This window comes from Abramis brama (assembly GCF_963993115.1).
Source record: "Abramis brama genome assembly, chromosome: 1".
Taxonomy (NCBI): Eukaryota; Metazoa; Chordata; class Actinopteri; order Cypriniformes; family Leuciscidae; genus Abramis; species Abramis brama.
This window is the reverse complement of record NC_139963.1, coordinates 21,050,340-21,068,986: the sequence shown is the minus strand read 5'-3', so window position 1 is coordinate 21,068,986 and position 18,647 is coordinate 21,050,340. Positions and strand designations below refer to the sequence as shown.

The window sequence follows — 18,647 nt, the reverse complement described above, 5'->3', positions numbered from 1 at the left end:
TCTACCTGGAGGGGGACAGTGAAGCCCAGGGGTCAAGTGCCCTTATGAAGTGGTGTGGAGAAAGAGGCAAGAACACGCAGTGACATTTTTGGCTGTAATATCCTACTGAGTGGTCTCAGTTCAGAGGCTGTTACGCATAAGCCTAGTAAGCTTCCAACCTTTTTGAACATCATAAGCACATTCATAGTCAGCTAAGCTCAAAAACTAGACCGCTTTTTTGGGCATGACCGCATTATGAATCATCTCAGTTTAAGGATTGTATCTCAAATCCAAGGGAACTGACTATGTAGCCAGCATTTTTGGGCATCATCGTGTTGAGAGTCAGTTCAGCTCAAAAACCTTGAGTTGCTTTTACTCACACAGCATTTTTTGAGGCACCTTGGCATGGTCTGAGTAAGCTCAGCGCAAACACAAAACTGTTTATGTTGACAGCATTATAAACGAGTTCAGAGTCAATTGAGCTTAAAAACTTATGAGCTGCCTACCTAGACAGCATTTCTGTGCATCATAGTGAGTCATCTCAGTTCAGGGGCTGTTTCGCAAAGCCTAGTGGGCTTTCAACCTTGACTGTTTTTGACGTCATAAATGCAAAGTTGATTAACTAGGCAGTGTTTTAGGCATGACCATGTTACAAATCATCTCAGCTGAGAGACTGTAGTGTCCTAAATGATGCACTATACACTATGCACTTATACTACAATAGTCAACATTTGAAGTAGATCAAAAAACTTCATCAAAGTTGTCTTAAGACAAGAACAGGTATTGTTCAAAGTTCATGTATAACTTTGATGAAAGGTTTTGATCCACTTCAAATGTTGACTACTGTATGCACTTTGTACTCAACCATGTATGCATGTTATAAGGTTATTTTGCCATTCAACATCAGAAGGTGCGTCCCAAATCGCGTACTTGTGCACTATTCTATGCCATTTTGTAGTATAAATAATGCGTTCACACTGAAAATTCTAAAAAGAAAAAGTGCACTTTAAGTTCCCGGATGATGCACTTATTTAACGGAAAAAAACAAAGTGTGGAATGTCGGACACTTCATGCACTCAACTGTCGCAGCGTTAATTACGGAGCGGAGGGGGAGGGGCTGTCAGACTCCAATGTTGAAAGACAAAAATAAACGTATAAAGTTCATCCACTACACGATTGAGTACATAGTGCATATGGTGTATAAGTACATAGTGTATAGTGTGTCATTTGGGACATAGTTAGAGTCTGATAGCCCCTCCCCCTTCACTACGTAATTAAAGCTGCAACATTTGAGTGCGTGAAGTGGCCAACATTCCACACTTCCTTTTTTCGGTTAATAAAGTGGATCATCTGGGTATTGCACTTTTTTCTTTTTGGAATTTTCAGTGTGAACACACTACTCAAACTATTGATACTACAAAACAACATAGAATAGTGCACAAGTATTGGAACGTACCTTGTGTCTCAAGACAGCATCGTTGCTGGACATCATACTGAGTCATTTCAGTTGTGCCTATTGTGGGCTTCCAACCTAGACAGCATTTTTTATGTCACAAGTTCATTCAGCTTAGCTTAAAAACATTGATTACCTAGACCGTATTTTTGGGCATGACCACATTATGAGTCATCTCAGCGAGAGATTGTGTCTCAAAATCAAGGGTACTGACTTTGTAGCCAGCATTTTGGGCATCATTAGCATATTCAGTCAATACCGTTACTTACCCAGCAATTTTTGGGCATAAACTCAATGCAAGTCGTTTCAGCTGAGATTTGTATCTCACAACCCATTGGGCTGACTATCTAGACATACATTTTTGAGAACTTTCTGCACGTTCGGACTGACCTAAGCTAAAAAAAAAAAACCTGAAAAGCTAGGAACATTTTGGGCCATCATAAGCATGTTCAGAGTCAATCCAGCCCAAAAACTCCTAAATCTGGTGAGCTTAAGAAAGTGTTTTTGGATCTCATCGACACCTCCATAGTCAGCTTAGCTCAGGGACATTGCTTAACTAGACAGCATTTCTGCTCAAAACATAAGGAGCTGACAATGTAGCCAGCATTTTTGGGCAATATAAGAGTCAATTCAGCCCAAAAGCCAGAGTGGCCTACCAAGACAGCATTTCTGGGCCTCATTGGCATGTTGAAAGTCAGTTCAGCTCAAAAACCTCAAGTTGCTTACCCAGGGATAAATGCATTGTAAGTCATCTTAGCGGAGAAATTGTGTCTCAAAACCAAGTGCGATGCCTACCTAGACCTACTTTTTGGGCACCATCTACATGTTCTGAGTCAGCTTAGTTAAAAAAACTCAAAATCTGAAACAAAAAAGTGAGTTAAAAATACTCCAAAACCCAATGAGCTGCCTGCCTAGACAGCATAATTCAAATTCACTTCTGTTCAAAACCCTATACACCCATTGAGCTGCTTATATAGACTGCCTTAAGAGCATCACAAACCCACATAGACAGTACTTTTGGGCATTACAGGTCAGCTAACCTCAAACAAGCTCAGCTAAATCAGAACATGCTTATACATAGCTGTGTAGTGTGTAGGTCACAGTAGTTTTTTTTTGGTGATGTTAGTAACTAGTTCCTGATTCATACTTGCTTGAGACTAAATTTGATACATATTTGGCCAGATTTACAAAAACACCGCAGGCCAAAACTAATTCTGATTCGTTAACTGAACCTTACTGAGGTTAGGGCACTATGTTTCTATGCATATGTATTGTGAAAAGCGCTATACATATTTAAGACTTCATTCAGCATGAAAATCACTTTTAATTTTTAAACTACTTAAACCAAGCAATGTTAGTATAACTGTAACTCTATTTGCTACACCAGACACGTTTTGGAGTCATTAAAACTTTTAATTGCATTTAGAATATGAACTGAATCAAAATGATAATCAAAAATAATCAAAACTAATTATGTGTTTAACTAGCAGAATGGAGTTAGTTTCACAATTGACAAATTTTGGAACATCGCTACTTTTGAACTGAACTGAATCAACATTGAACTGACTTGAGCTAAACAATGACTGTTGTCTTTTTAGAGCTGCTTTACAGCAAAATTTGAATGTCTCATATTTTGTGAAGTTTGCATTTTTTTCACTGTTTATCACTGTGAAGCTGCTTTAAAACAATCTGTTTATAGAAATAAAGGTGGCTTTACAAACTACAATCGAGAACTAGGAATTTATTTTGACAACAGTAAAAAACACATTTATGACAAACAAACTCAAGTCATAATCACAAGTGAAGAATCTCACAGTGAAACAGATCAGTTCTCACACAAACATGAATAGTTTACCATGCTCATTAAATCACAGTCACCTATTTGTTTCTCCATCTGACCTCATTTAAAGTCTCCTATAAACCCTCATCCTAGATCATAGGTGTGCAAATACATAACACAACCCATCGTGACCAACTAGCCAGCGTAGGAGTGAACTGCCATCAGGGAGACGTCACACGCTGTCCAGACACGTCCGGCTCTTAATCTTCCAGAATCCTCAGTACGTAACTGGAGCAAGTTCTGTGAGATCCAGACCTCCTGAGTTCAGTATTAAAGAAAACTCTACACAAGACGGAAGAAACAGACTCGTTTTGAAAGGACTTGCTATCGGTTACTCTTTCCTTTCAGTCCTCTCCTTGTGCGCAAGCTCTCTCCACCTCAGCGATGGTTTTCGGGGTGTGTGCAGACAGAATAAGGGGTCCCCCATGGTCTTGAATCACCACGTCGTCCTCGATTCGCACCCCAAGACCCCGGAATCGCTCTGGACATGAGCTGTCGTCCTCGCTGATGTACAGTCCTGGGTTATGGGAGCAAGAGAAGAGAGTTTAGAGCTTCTGTTTTGATGCACAAATTGATTTTTTTTTTTTTGCATAAGCTCAAATGCAAAGGAGTTGAATGTTACTTTGAACAGTATGCAAAAGTCCAACAGTCATCACAGTGCATTCAAGATACATGTCTGCGGTTATCAGTATTATCTAGCAGGGTGCTGTATGAATGCCCTCAATTCAATCCTAAATCGACTAGATTGCTCCAATTATGATCAACACGTCTGTCTTCACCTCTAATGCACTTGCAGCGTGTCGCAACATGCATTCAGGTGACTGTTTTAGTGGTACTGTACAGCTAGTCTGTATTTTCTGTGTATAACTGAAATAAAATATTGTTTACTATGAATTTTATTTGTTATATTCAATAATGTTCAAAGTTTGGAATCATTAAGACGAAATGGCTTCTGTTCACAAACGTGCATTTAACGGATTCAAATACAGTCAAAAACAGTAATATGCAATATTGTTATTACCGTTTAAGAGATTTAATGTTGCACATTTGTCATTTTTTTACGTTTACGTTTTTCATCTAATACTAATATTTTATTTCAGCTTTATTAAATTAAAAACAGTTTTAGTACACAACAACAACACTGGAGAGAATGGCTTTCTATTTGTATTTAAAAATGTGGGTTTTATTTATTTGTAATGGCAAAGCCTCATTTCAGAAGCCATTATTTGAAAATACTGCTACCTCGACCTTGTCCTTAAGAAATCATTTTAAATATTCAAATTTGCTTGAGAAACTTTTCTTATTATTGAAAGCACAGTTAAAAATGATTTTGCTGGTCAATGAACGGTGGAAATGACAATACAGCTGCTGGAATATTGAGCACACTTGCATTACAAATCACTTTCAAGTCCAATTTTGGTTTTAAAAATGGGCAAAAGAAATGCATTTTCTAGAAACTTATCAGACTGTTGTTGTTTTGAGGGATGAAGGTTACTCCATGCAAGAAAAAGCCACATCCACACACACAGGCAAGTAAAATGTAGAAAAAAGGGTAGAATGGGCAAAAAAACAAACAAAGATTGAATGGTAAATAATTATAGTGGATGGATGAATGTAGTGATGAATTGATGGGTGAACTGAGGTGCTGATCTGATCGTAAAAGTCCACAATAAGCACCATCCAAACAATCACGCCTATAAGAGGTGCAACAGAAACCATGAGATGAAACTTCATACGATTATCTTAATAATCTGACTGCTAGAAATCATTCATTGATGAACTGAAAGTTTGATTTGAAACAGACATGCAACAGGCCCTGTTTACACCTGGTTTTAAAGGAACACGCCGAATTTTTGGGACTTTAGCTTATTCACCGTATCCCCCAGAGTTAGATAAATCCATACATACGCTTCTCATCTCCGTGCGTGCCGTAACTCTGTCTGACGCACCCACCGCTAGCCTAGCTTAGCACAAAGACTGGAGGTAAACGGCTCCAGCTAGCATACTGCATACTCCTATTTACATGTTGTGATTTTGTATAGTCACAGCGTGTACAAATAACAAGGTCACATGAGACACAGCCATCTTCTAACCGTATACATACTGAGAACTATATTCTCAGAAGGCGAAGCACTGCTACTTCTGCGGAGTGATTTGCTCACAGCACCTGAGAAGCCCGGTGGTGAGGAGCAGAGAGTTCGATCAGAGTTGGAGTCACGTTGGTTTTGTTGACGGAAGTAACAACGGTGCTTCTCAGGTGTTGCGCTAATCACTCCGCCCAAGTAGCAGTGCTTCGCCTTCTGAGAATATAGTTCCCAGTATGTATACGGTTAGAAGATGGTTGTGTCTCATGTGACCTTGTTATTTGTACATGCTGTGACTATATAAATCACAACATGTAAATAGGAAAATGTTGGCGTTATTTTGTCACTTATTGGGAGCAGTATGCTAGCTGGAGCCGTTTACCTCCAGTCTTTGTGCTAAGCTAGGCTACCGGTGTTGACGCACCAGACAGAGTTACGACACGCACGGAGATGAGAAAGTTATGTATGGACTTATCTAACTCTGGGGGATACGGTGAATAAGCTAAAGTCCCAAAAAGTCAGCGTGTTCCTTTAAGATGCGTTTTGGTTGATCGGATCACAAGTAGACGAGGGAGACACATTCCCATTTACACCTTGTGTTTTAATCCATCTTTTTTGTCCACTTTCAAGCACTTCTGTCCTGATTTCTTCAAGGGGAGGGTCTATGGGCGGGTAAATGAATAGGCTTTTTCAGATCTTTCGATCTAATGGACAAAATAAACTCGCGCAATTTACATTTGACCAGACACGACGGAAAAAAACACGAAGAGCAGCAGCTTTCGTTTCCGCACTGAAAGCCTCAAGACCAAATGTTAGAAATCAGGAATGGTGAGAGAACATTGTGCTTGGTACGTTCTTCATCTTCAAACCAAATTTGGGTCTCCAGCTAACAAAGTTTAAATCCCGTCTTGCTAGTGCACTTCCTATAACGTTTACGCATTAGGTCAGTAGGCGGAGAGTAGGCGTCTTTTGTGACTGTTCGAACACATTCGAGCACACTACGAAAGCAATCCGGTCGAATGCGATGCGTTTTGGACTACCTCTGGAAGTGGTCAAAACTAGAGTGGACAAGCTCAAAACATTTTAGACCCCGTTTACACCTGTATTTAGCGTCGTGCACTTGTGATCCGATCGACCAAAACGCATCTTAATACCAGGTGTAAACAGGGCCTATAATAGACCCTTTGTGTGTTTTTAAACAGCGATGACATGTTTTGTGGGCGGAGTCTATCTGGTGGCAGAAAATGACAGTTTAACAGTAGCAGTCTATGGAAGCCACGGAATAAAATAATAAAAGGGTAATTAAGAGTGTACAGTATATCTCACAATTCTGACTTTTTGTCCTCGCAATTCCAATTCTGAGAAGAAAAATGTCTTCTACGAATGTCTTCGGCAATGCCTTCTACCTTTTTCCCTCAGAATTTCGAAATTTATACCAATTCTGACTTTTTCTTTTGAGAAAAAGATCAAAATTGTGAGATCAAAATGTTATATTTTAAATGTTTAAATTATATCTATGTAAAATGTTATAGGTTTAAATATTATTTCACAACTGTAGGGCAAATACATTTTGCCCCCTATGAACTGCATATGTGAATATTATGTAGATCTATGGTTTACATCAAATTCGTGCTCTAACAGTAGGGTAATCGTCGCAGGTTTCATCAGTCCAGTCTGTCTGTTTAATGACTTGCAACCATAAAGGTCTGCGTTTCGCTTTCGTCGTGTGCTGTAAAAATGAAGACCATATTTTTTGCATTCCGATTCTGACATCCAAAGTCACAACAAGACATTTTTTCTCTTATTACGTGGGTATCGCCTGTTTTCCTCCACTTGGTACCACTGTTTTTCTGCCAACACAATGCATGTGCAGCTGCAGTGACATAACGTTTTTAATTTTTGAATGAAAGAGCTCTCTACCTGGCTCTATTGTGATCACCATGCCAGGCTGCAGCGGTTGTGAACGGGACAGCTCAGGGGTGTCATGAACGTCCATGCCCAGGTAATGACCCACGTGATGGGGGCAAAACTGCCGAGCAACCTGGAAGGGGGAACAGAAAAACAACTGAGTGCATGTAATGTGATCAATCGGAAAAACCCTGAACTGGAAAAGTGATTGAAACTGAAATAAGTGCACACCTACATCCTCACAGTCGCAATGGGCTAAACTGACCAACATGTCGGTTTGTTGGCCTTATAAACTCGCTGCGTTAAAGTGAAAGGTTGCTTTTATAGCAGTATGGTGCTTTACAGACACTATAAGTGGTGCAGATCTTGGGTGTTTAAATTGGGCAGGAAGACTTATAGTCATTTCCTGAATAAAGAGCTTTAGGGTTTAGAAGGCTTTGAATTCCTGGTGTTTCAGCGCTGTGAACCAGAATCTCAGGTCGGTGTCAGAGGCCTGTGGTACATTTTGCAGTATATATTCATACATATTCACAACCGATTATAAGACAAGCGTGAATCAAATCGCATGCGGTCAACACATGCACACTAGAAAGTTTCATCTTTGTCCAGTGTCTGTGCTATTTTCTCTCAAAGAATTATGACTGATAAAAATGTCTTTGTACTTGTTTAAAATTGAGTTGCGAGTTTCTCTTGATCCTTTCACATACGCACTTAATGCGTGTCTATTGTTGTTGCCATCTCCAGTAGTTTTTTGTTGTTGTTCTTCCGGTGTTTCAAACTTGTGGACAAACTAATTAGTGGCAAAACATTCAAAACGAGCACTTGAAAGCTTGAGCATACAGAGAAAATCTGTCTGTGCATGTAAAGTACGCACATACTGTGCTGATGATGAAATTCATATCATGGACACATACGCAGACTCAATGCAGATATAAACAGGCTAAATATTAATTATCTTTTTTTGCATAAAATTTTCATAATAATTTTCTAAAAATGTATAGTTGAAAGTAAGCGAATTTGTTAAAAAAGAACTGCTTTAATGACTATAAAATGGCTTTGGTTCATTAAAAAAATCATTTAAATACGCAAAATCTTGGAAGTTTTAGCATGTTGACTTATAGTAATACCTTCCACAAGAAAAAACTCTTATCTTAAGAGTGATTTTCACGCCAGTGAAAATAACGTTTGGGGTCAGTAAGACTTTTTAATGTTTTTTAAGTCTCTCATGCTCATCAAAGCTGCATTTAATTGAAATATTGTAATACAGTAAAGTTGTAAAATATATATTCAAATATATTTTAAAATGTAATTTATTCCTGTGATTTAAAAACTGAATTTTCAGCATCATTACTCCAGTCTTCAGTGTCACATGATCCTTCAGAAATCATTCTAATATGCTGATTTGCTGCTTTATTATTATTATTATTATTATTATTATTATCAGTGTTGAAACCAGTTGTGCTGATTCATATTTGTGTGGAAACCATCATACATGTTTTAAAGATTCCTTTATCTGAAATAGAGACATTTCGTAAGATAATAAATGTCTTTATTTTATTTTCATTTTCTTTTGATCAACTGATTACTTTATTAAAAATGATTAATTAATTTCTTTCTTTTTTTTAATCTCAAAACTTTAAATAAAAAAAACAAAAACAAAAAAACAACCCTTTGTTCAGTAAAAAGCCCCTCATGCCCCCAAGTTGTTGCTCAGGTAGTTCTGCTTACTTTTTAATCATAATTTAATATGTGATTTTTGCTAATATTTGATTTGAAATGGTATTTGCTGATATTTGATTTGAGCATATATTGTATATATATTAATTATTAAAAAAATGTGGGTGAACTTTCCCTTTAAACAGCCTGCTTTTTAAAACAAATCAGGGTACCTTCAGTGTGTCTGTATCACTGGTTCTTTGTGGGACGATCCCGAGCTCTCTGAGCTGCCGGGCCAACAGCGCGAGCATGCTGGAGTATATATAGTCCAGACTGACGCCAGGATTGCACTGAGACAGACAGGCCAACTGCACCTCCAGCACGGCCTCATACAGCTCTCTCTGAGCAGGACTGAACCTGGAGACGGCACACGGAGCAAGGTCTGGAGCACTGATTGATTACTTGCTAACAGCATGAAATTAAAGCTACGTTACGTCTGAGACAATGAGAGTTCTGTTGAAAACAGACTTACTTTCCATTCACCGGCCAAGTGCGTGTGATGTCGCTCACATAACCGAAATATTCACAGCCCCCATCCAACAAGACCATTTCTCCATCCTGAGAAAGAAAGTTAGTTCAATATTGTGAGAAACAAGAAAGAGAGACTTCAAGTTTCATCCTTGTTAATCTTATGAATCTGTTCTAGACTCTGCGTCTTAGAAAAGGCCCCAGTAATGATTATAAGTGTGTTTGATACTTCACCTTCACTATTTGGTTGTTGTTGATGTAATGAAGTGTGTTGGCTCGGTTTCCACCAGCAACCACAGGAGGATATGCCAGGAAGTTTGCGCCATGAGCACGGCATTCGAAATCAAACTAGACGGAAATCCAAAAAGAAAAACAGAAGAGAAAGAATGAAAGAAGGCAGAGATGTTAGTCAGCATGTGGGCTGGACACAGAGTGCACTAAAATATGACTCTCCAAGAGCTTGCTGACGTCATTTGTGTTTCTGTGGTACATTTTCAGTTCTCAGGCGCTCCATTACGTCTGTACTGTCCAAAGGCCAAACAACGGCAACTTTACAAAGTAATTCTACCCCAAAACTTCAGAGCTACAAAAACTTCTGAAAGGCTTAAAAAATAAATAACAGGCACTTTCTGCAACACAAATACATATATATTTTAGTACTGTGCAAAAGTCTTTGGCATGTTAGTAGAATTTTATTTTTACGTCAGTTATTTATATCTTTTGCTGTAGTGTGTCAGTAGGAAATATCAGTTTGCATTTCCAAACATTCATCTTGCCTTTAATTGTAATAATCCAGTGAGACGTTTGTATGCTCAAGGAGTCTGACAACAGCCGATATAATCTGATCTCACCGTCATCGAGTCCATGAAGTTTCCATGAAGAAACAGAAAAATCTGAGACAGACTAAATCCAGAAAAACTGTGGCAACGTCTCCAAAACACTTGAAGAAAAACTGACCTGCAAAGCTCCCTGAGAAACGATGTGCAACTGGACAAAAGCTGTTTTAAACGCACAGAGTGGTCACACCAAATATTGATTTGATTTAGTTTATAGAAGTTAATTGATAAATCAAATCTATTTATGACATTATTTTTGAAAGCTTCTTCACTATACAGTGTCTAAAACTTCTCACAGTATCTCTGTATCTCTGCATGTTAGTTTCTTCAAGCGTCTTCGAGACGTTGCCACACTTCTGGATTTAGATTCTCAGATTTTTCTGTTTCTTCATGTAATCCTAGACAGACTTGATGATGGTGAGATCAGATCATACCGACTGTTGTCAGACTCCCTGTGCATAAAAATCTTACTGGATTATTACAATTAATGGCAAAATTAATGTTTGGAAATGTAAACTTGTATTTGCTTCTGACACACTACAGCAAAAGACATAAACAACTGGCATAAAGCCATTTTGTTTGGTGAAAATACTAATGTGCCTAAGACTTTCGCACAGTACTGTGTATATATATATGTTTTGAGCTTGTCCACTTTTGACCACTTCCAGAGGTAGAAGAAAATTCATTCGACCAGATTACTTTCGTAGTGTAGACGCTCATGTGGTCGAATGGGTTCGATCACTGTTCACACTCTAAATAGGTTGAGTTGTCTGCTTACATTTTTTATGAAAGCAAGTAAAATTCCCATCAGTCTCATTTCCACCATTTCCACCAGTTTATTCTTTGGTGGACTTGAAATTTTGGGAATAAAATGACCCAACTCTTTTGTCTTGCAACAGCTAATTTAATAGCTAGCATCTTATGTATCCTAAATAAAAACTTTCTCTTTTTGCATAGGTTGACAAAATATTAACCTTGATTTATTTAAATGATTTGGTTTATGTCCCATAGTTCATCTATTCTAAAGTACGGTATTCTCTGACACTGCTGTCCTTGTAACAACAAAAAAAATGTAAAAATCAACATGCACCAATGCTAAATTTTTCTATATATCCTAATCATTTGTTAACAACATGTATTCTTTATTTCAATGAGCTCATTTTTTCCGCCTTAAATTAATAAATTGTTTAATTTAATACATTGTTAAATAACTGTGTGATTTGTATATGTACATTTCTGAAATGCATAACTAAGACACAGTCACCTCTGATAACAGATCACTCTAAATTGTAATGTAGACATGTTTTCTCTGTAAAGCTGCTTTGAAATTATATTTATTGTGAAAAGCGCTATACAAATAAATGTGAATTTAATTTAATTGAAAATTGTTCAGTGTTGTAGAAATGATGGGTGATAATGGAGTAAAAATGCATACTAATTACTAAATTATTATTAAATAAATTTGTGGTCAGTAAGATGTTTTTATGAATACTTTTACTCAGTAATGATGCATTAAACTGAGCAAAAATGAGAGAAACAATTTTTATAATGTTACGTTCTAAAAGATTTCTTCAAATAAATAAAAATAAAAAAGCAAATAAAAAGCATCATAGTTTGCAACATTGATAATAATAAGAAATGTTTCTTGATCAGCAAATCATATTAGAATGATTTCTGAAGGATCATGTGACACTGAAGACTGGAGTAATGATGCTGAAAATACAGCTTTACCATCACAGGAATAAATTACATTTTAAAATATATTACAATAGAAAATAGATTATTAGTAATAATATTTCACAATATTACTATTTTTACAGTATTTTTCATCAAATAAATGAAGTTAGTCTCCCAAAAGAAAGAATCGACTCTGAACCGCCTTTACGAGTCGTTTTTGTATTTGAATCCCACTGCTTTACGGTTCTGCGTCATTAGACAATACATTTGCATTTGCGTTGTCCGCCCGCGAAAAACTTGACCAGCCCACAAACACGTCATTTTAATGACGACTGCTTCTCAAATCTCGCGGTTCAACGCGCCATTCTCTAAATGCTTGCTCTCAAAAGACGGGTCAGTACCCAGTTTATTTGGACCCAGCTTGCTCCTCAGAATCACAACCTGTAAGTATGAATAATTATTGAAGTATATATTTTCTACCGGGTGTTCAAAATACGTAGTTGTGTGTTTTATATTGTGTACGTTTCCGGTTAACCGGCTAACTCACGTTATTACTGTCTTACTGAAATACTACTGCAAATCAGCTGTGTGCCACCATTACCTAAAACTGTGTCTATTAATGCAGACTGTCTGTCGGATGAAGGATGAAGGAAGATTTGTTTTGCGAACTTTAAAGGGGTCATGAAATGAGAAATCAAATTTTCCTTGAGGTTTTGACATATAAGAGGTCATCAAATTATAAGAATATCCTGAAAGTTTCAGAACTGAAAACGTCCTTGTTAGTCCAAAATCAGCTTTTATTGTTACCAGGCCCAGCGAACGACTCGTCCTGGACTGTGCCTCTTTATGACGTAATAAAGTAGTGAAAGACCGCCTCTGCAGAAGATGATCAACTTTGGCCCCGCCCACTGGCGTTAGTGAGATGAGGAAGAGAGAAGAGCACAGGGTCACTCACTGGGCGAACAATAACATTACCTTCCAAAGGATCCTAATGCTGGGAATGTGGTTATTTATTTTCAACAATGTGAATGTCTCAGTTGAACATTATTTATTCATATTCGGAACATTTCACTGGATTCTTTGGTAAATCAGTCCGCAAACTCGGTGCAGGCTTTGACGATATGGACTCGACAGTAATGCCACAACATGTTAGTAACCCTGTTCATTTTAATGCCTGATCTGTGATCACTGATTTCTGATGTAATGATTCATGTAGCTTTCATGTTCTTTGTCCTGTCAGTAAATCAAACCAGTGACTAAACGGTCAACTTCACATTGTTTCTCTTAGTAGGGTGTAAATAATCTGTTATTTAGACTGATTGAATTATACATAAAAAGTGATCAAAGAATGCTCCGTTTACAATAGTTGTAGCTGTCAATCAAACAGCGCATGTTTATCACTGACTGAGTTCTGGACTCGCGCCATTAAACTCCCGTAATAATCAAATAATCTCTTTACATTGTGTTTGCACTGTTAGCTATGATGAAAGCATTCGTTAGTGTGCAGAAATCGAGTTGCAATGAAGATCGCTGCTTACATGTCTGTGATCGGCTATGCTCATCACTGCAACCTTTCATGCCACGATCTTAATATAATGCCATAGATCTAATTGTAATTATCACTTTTCACGAGTAGTTAAGATTGAGAGCAGTAATAGTAAAAACGTGGTAAAAATTCTCGAGAGAGTTCCACATGTAATACTAGCTATTTCATATGCAAAGCTGTCAGCCAATCACAGCAGTGGGCGTTTACACTGAAGTCTCACACAGACACGCCCCTTCAAACAGAGCGTTCAAATCAGAGGCTAAAATCAGGCTAGGAAAATGCCTTTTATTTCAAAAGTATGATTTTTTTTTAAAGTAAAAATCATACTAACAGGAAACATTATAAAACAATAAAACAATGCAGTTCATGACCCCTTTAATGTTACATCAGTCATTCACATTAGAGCTCGGCTAACATATGCACCGTTATTGATACAATTAATACAGTTCCCGCACGTGCACCGCGATAAATTAGAAATACACACACATATGGGTATGTTGATTGGCTTACACTTGTCAATGCTGATAGTGAGGAATTAATGTCTGTACCTCAAACTGAGTAAAGTTTCACTGAGAAACGTTCTGCTCAAATCGTCCTTGCGATGGAGGTTTGGGTTGAATAACTAGTTCTTCAAATGTTTCATCATCGGACTCACACTCGGATTGACGTGGTAAAATAAACGTCATTGTTACTGTCTTTACAGTGTATAATCGCTGAGGACTGATGAAGTCTCGTGAGCTGAAGTATATAGTTATGGAAATGAGCGTTTAGCTTCCGACACGCGCTGTAAGCGGCAGACCAATCACAACAGACTGGGCCATCTGGCCAATCAGAGCAGAGTAGCTCACGGAAAGGAGGGATTTAGAGAGACTGATTCATCCATTGAGTCGTTTTAGAAACACTGAACTATCTGGTGATGTGCAATGTATATTATGAGAACATTTAAATGTTTTTTTACTTTTGATGCATGTAAACCTGTTGTAGGAGACCTCCAAAACAAAATTAATAAACTTTAAAATATAAATTTTTAAAAAAAATGCCTGTCATGATTACTGATTAATCATCTGATCATGGTTATTCAATCTAATCACAATTATTTGAGATAACCGCAATAATTGTGCAGTTTAAATTTCAATCACGTTTTTCCAAAGAATATTAAAAAAACACTGTTGTAAAGAATATAAAGATAGCCAAAGGTCTCATTTTATACAAAATTAAGATTTGTGGGTTTAATTATACTGCATTATATTATATTATATTATATTATATTATATTATATTATATTATATTATATTATATTATTTACACACACACAAGTAAAAACAAAAAGTGTATTAGTCGCCATAAGTGACATGAACAAAACAGAATTAAATTGTTAATCACAATTATTTGTTTGACAATTAACCGTCAACACAAAATTCATGATCGTGACAGGCCTACCTGGAGCAGAAAAATGCCAGAAGTTGATGAAACACTCATATAACAGTGTACAGGTTGCAAAACACAACCTTTTTACCAAATTGACTGTTTGTGTGTGTATTCGTGCATTTAGTCCCTCGGCTCACCTTTGCATAGAGAACGGCCTCATCAATGTCTCCTCTTGACATGGCCATCGTCTTCTTAAATGCCTGAAGAAAAACGCATGGCTGATTATAGCACATGTTTGGCCTCCTCAGGCAACTTATATTTTCACCAAGTCCCTCATAACTGAAATGATCAATGTTTACATGAACAACGTATTTTTCTTATTATTTTGCCACACCATACGGTACAGTTATTAGGGATTTAATACCTGGGCAGTGATCCGTCCTGCCTCCTTCATCAGAGCGACCTCTGCTGGGCTCTTAATGGCTCTGAGGGAATGAGTGAGGGGCCGAAGAGACTTTGTCAGCTGTCCTCCTTCCAATAGGGGGCACACATGAGTTTGGTGTAACCGTGGATGACAAGGCTGAGAGCTGTCGTACCATATAGTTCCTCCTAGGAGAAGGAGAAAAGAGAAAGATACTGATGCAAATGCAAACCTTGAATCCATGTAAATGTAGACCTGTTTTTCTTTTACCTTTTATGCTTTTAAGCACTACGCCCAGTTCCTCTGTGCTGTGCACCCGCTCTAGACCTGTTAAAGCAGCTGCTCCGTCTTTCCCAGAGCGAGGCCCGTCCCAAAGCTCTCGCCCCGGGTCTCGCCGTGGCACGAACAACACGGTCTGGTCCGGCTTACCCGATCCGTACATCACCAGTGCGCTGTCCGGCTCCATAATTCCTGTCAGGTACAGGAAGTCCTGGTTCTGGTGGAACGGGTAAGGGATGTCATTGGTCATGTAGCGAATGGGATGCGATAGGACGATGACAATGTGGGAGGAGTTTGAAGAGGCTCCAGAACCTGTTAGTCGTTCTGCCTGCATCTCGATCAGAGACGCCAAGCGCTGCCGACGCAACTCAAACTCCGTCTGGGTGAGACCTGGCGTCACCTCACCTGTGAGAGGAACATTTGCAGGGTCATTAAGCAACCCATTTTACTTCTATAATGATGATGATAATAATAAATGTTTTTTGAGCATCATATTAGACTGATTTCTGAAGGATCATGTGACACTGAAGACTGGAGTGATGATGCTGAAAATTCAGCTTTGCAATCACTGGGATAAATTACATTTAAAATATAATTGGACAGAAAACAGTTATTTTAAACTGCAATAACATTTCACAATATTACTGTACTTGTGATCAAATGAGGTCAAGTGATTTCTTTCAAAAGTATTAAAAAAAATGTGCAGACCCTTAACTTTTTAACAGTAGTGTATTTCTAAGTGAAACAGAATATTCAATGACAAAAACTGTTGTTGTTTTTTATGGGAATTGTATTTTATTCATTGGGAATTAATTGGAAAGTGAAAATAGTCATTACATATCATTATATTAATGTTAATCTACATTAAATTACAAGATTTGTAAAGGCTGTATTACTTACAACAATAAAAAAGGCTAAAAACAACCTATAAACAAGGTTAAATAGCTATTTGACTCTATAAATCGATTCCCTGCGTGGCCTAATGGACATCAGCCAAAAATGTCAGAGGTGAAGCAAGATTATAAAGACATTTTTTCTTCTTCTTTGGAATAATGTGTAAAGATAATCATTCATGATGAGACCAGGAACAAACATTAAGAAAGTCATAAGGGTCAGATTTATATTGACTTCAAATGAAAAGGAGGGCAATCTTGGTTTCTCTCACCGTGTTTGATGAGGTGAGGGTGTGTGTACGGGCTTGGCTGTCCCAGGTATCTCTGAGGAACTTTCTTGGTTTTCCATCCCCCTGTTTTCACAGACACATTCCTGCATGAACACCACACAGACCCTGTACAACAAAACAACAAAAAACACAGTTTGCATTACGTCTGTAATCTGATGTACGCTACTGTTAAAAATTTGGGGGTCAGTACATTTTTTGTTTTTGAAAGAAGTCTCTTGAATAGATTTGATAGTGAAGGGATTTCTCTATATGACAGCTGGTGTGTTAAAAAAAAAACAAGAGAGAAATGTATGACCTTCAAAGGAACATCAACATCAGTCAAATCAGGGAAAGTTGTTTCAGAGCAGAGGTCAAGCAAGTTACTATACTTTTATAAAAGGATTTATATTGTTTACAATTATGCCAGTTAACATTAAGACAATAAACCGGGTCAACTTTGATATAACATTGACTTTGAAACACACACACACACACACACACAAAAAACACATTTAACTTTAACTGCTAATGAAAGATCTGGTGTTAAAGTGCACTACAGAATCTTTATAAAGATTCAATTGCATCATATAAACGATGAGGTCAGGGTGGTGATTTCCAATGTAATTTATTTTTTTGTGCCTATTCATAAACATATCAATTTGGGTTTTAGATGTGGAGAAAGAAAACAGAAAAGACTTCTGCACAATGAATGACTGACTCCACCACCCAGCTAAGAGTTAAAACAACACATTGCAATGAATGACAGATCTGCAGTCGAGTGTGTAAGTGTAATGCTTTACCTGGACTCCAGAGAGAGCGAGTAAGACACTGGACGGCGGCTCTCAGAGTCCCGCTGCTGGAATACAGCATTGTATACAGATTCCTGCTCAGCTCAACTGATCTGCCAACTTTCACCATGAGGTAGAACACGTTCGCACAACAGTGTGTATTAAAAATACATGTACAGAAAAGATGATTTTTAACCTAAAGGTAACATACTGAAGGAACAGTGCACAATGCAAGTTTAACTCTTTTTAACATGTACTCATACACATGTAAGCATTATCGCGTGGAAGGTGACAGTGTCACTGACTGTGCCATCATGTAAGACTCAGTCTGAGCTCCTATTGGTGGTTTGGGAGCGGCTCCAGCGCTCTGATTGGACAACTCTGTTATGACAGTTAAAACCTGCGACTCTGAATGAAAGAGGACCCTTCAAGTTTCTGTATATTTTTGATAGTATTCTAGTTAATTGTGTTATATTAGGAAACAAACATAACATGGTTACAAATGTCACATTTTTGTTCTTTATTTTGTTTGTTTATTGTTTCACGTTTATTGTTGCTTTGTTGTAATTTAGTTTTAGAATAAAATAAAAACATATATATATATATATATATATATATATTTAAATAATCTTAAATGTAAATTGTGATTCAGTATTTATGGGGTGTATTTTTCCTGAAAAGTACATAATTTTAGATGTGAAGACAAACATATCTGAGAAATATTTCTTTATTTTCTTTATTAAGTAAGTAAGTAAGTAAACTTTATTTATATAGCACCTATCACAGATAAAATCACAAAGTGTTTTACATGTAGCAAGTTAACAATTTTAACAAATAGAAACATCATACAAAACATAAAACATAATAGCTCAGTCAACTGAAAGCTTGACTGAATAGAATTAACTGAATTGACTGAATTAACCAACAAACAACATTATACAACTATAAAAGTAACAACAAAGAGAAAGAAGAAAAAACATTAAAAAGCTAAATAAAAGGGTGTTGATGGGATTTTATTCAAAGATTCTCTAATAGTGTCAATTACTGTCTGGTTTCACTCAGTAAAACAAAGAAGTTGGATTTACGATTAGAAAATATATATAAAGTTTAGTCAAATATATT

The 18,647-nt window shown here is 37.3% G+C and overlaps 1 protein-coding gene across 1 annotated transcript; it reads right to left on the bottom strand.

Moving 5' to 3' along the window:
* Nucleotides 1-3,156: 3,156 nt before the first annotated feature.
* xpnpep3 (X-prolyl aminopeptidase 3, mitochondrial) lies at nt 3,157-17,859 on the bottom strand. Its single transcript, XM_084135591.1, has 10 exons — nt 17,538-17,859; nt 16,741-16,863; nt 15,567-15,980; nt 15,300-15,484; nt 15,073-15,135; nt 9,683-9,796; nt 9,453-9,538; nt 9,154-9,337; nt 7,277-7,397; nt 3,157-3,789 (listed from the first exon to the last, which is right to left on the bottom strand). Exons 1-10 carry the CDS (start codon nt 17,653-17,655, stop codon nt 3,617-3,619), a joined length of 1,581 nt encoding a protein of 526 aa, XP_083991717.1. The 5' UTR covers nt 17,656-17,859; the 3' UTR covers nt 3,157-3,616.
* Nucleotides 17,860-18,647: the final 788 nt, after the last annotated feature.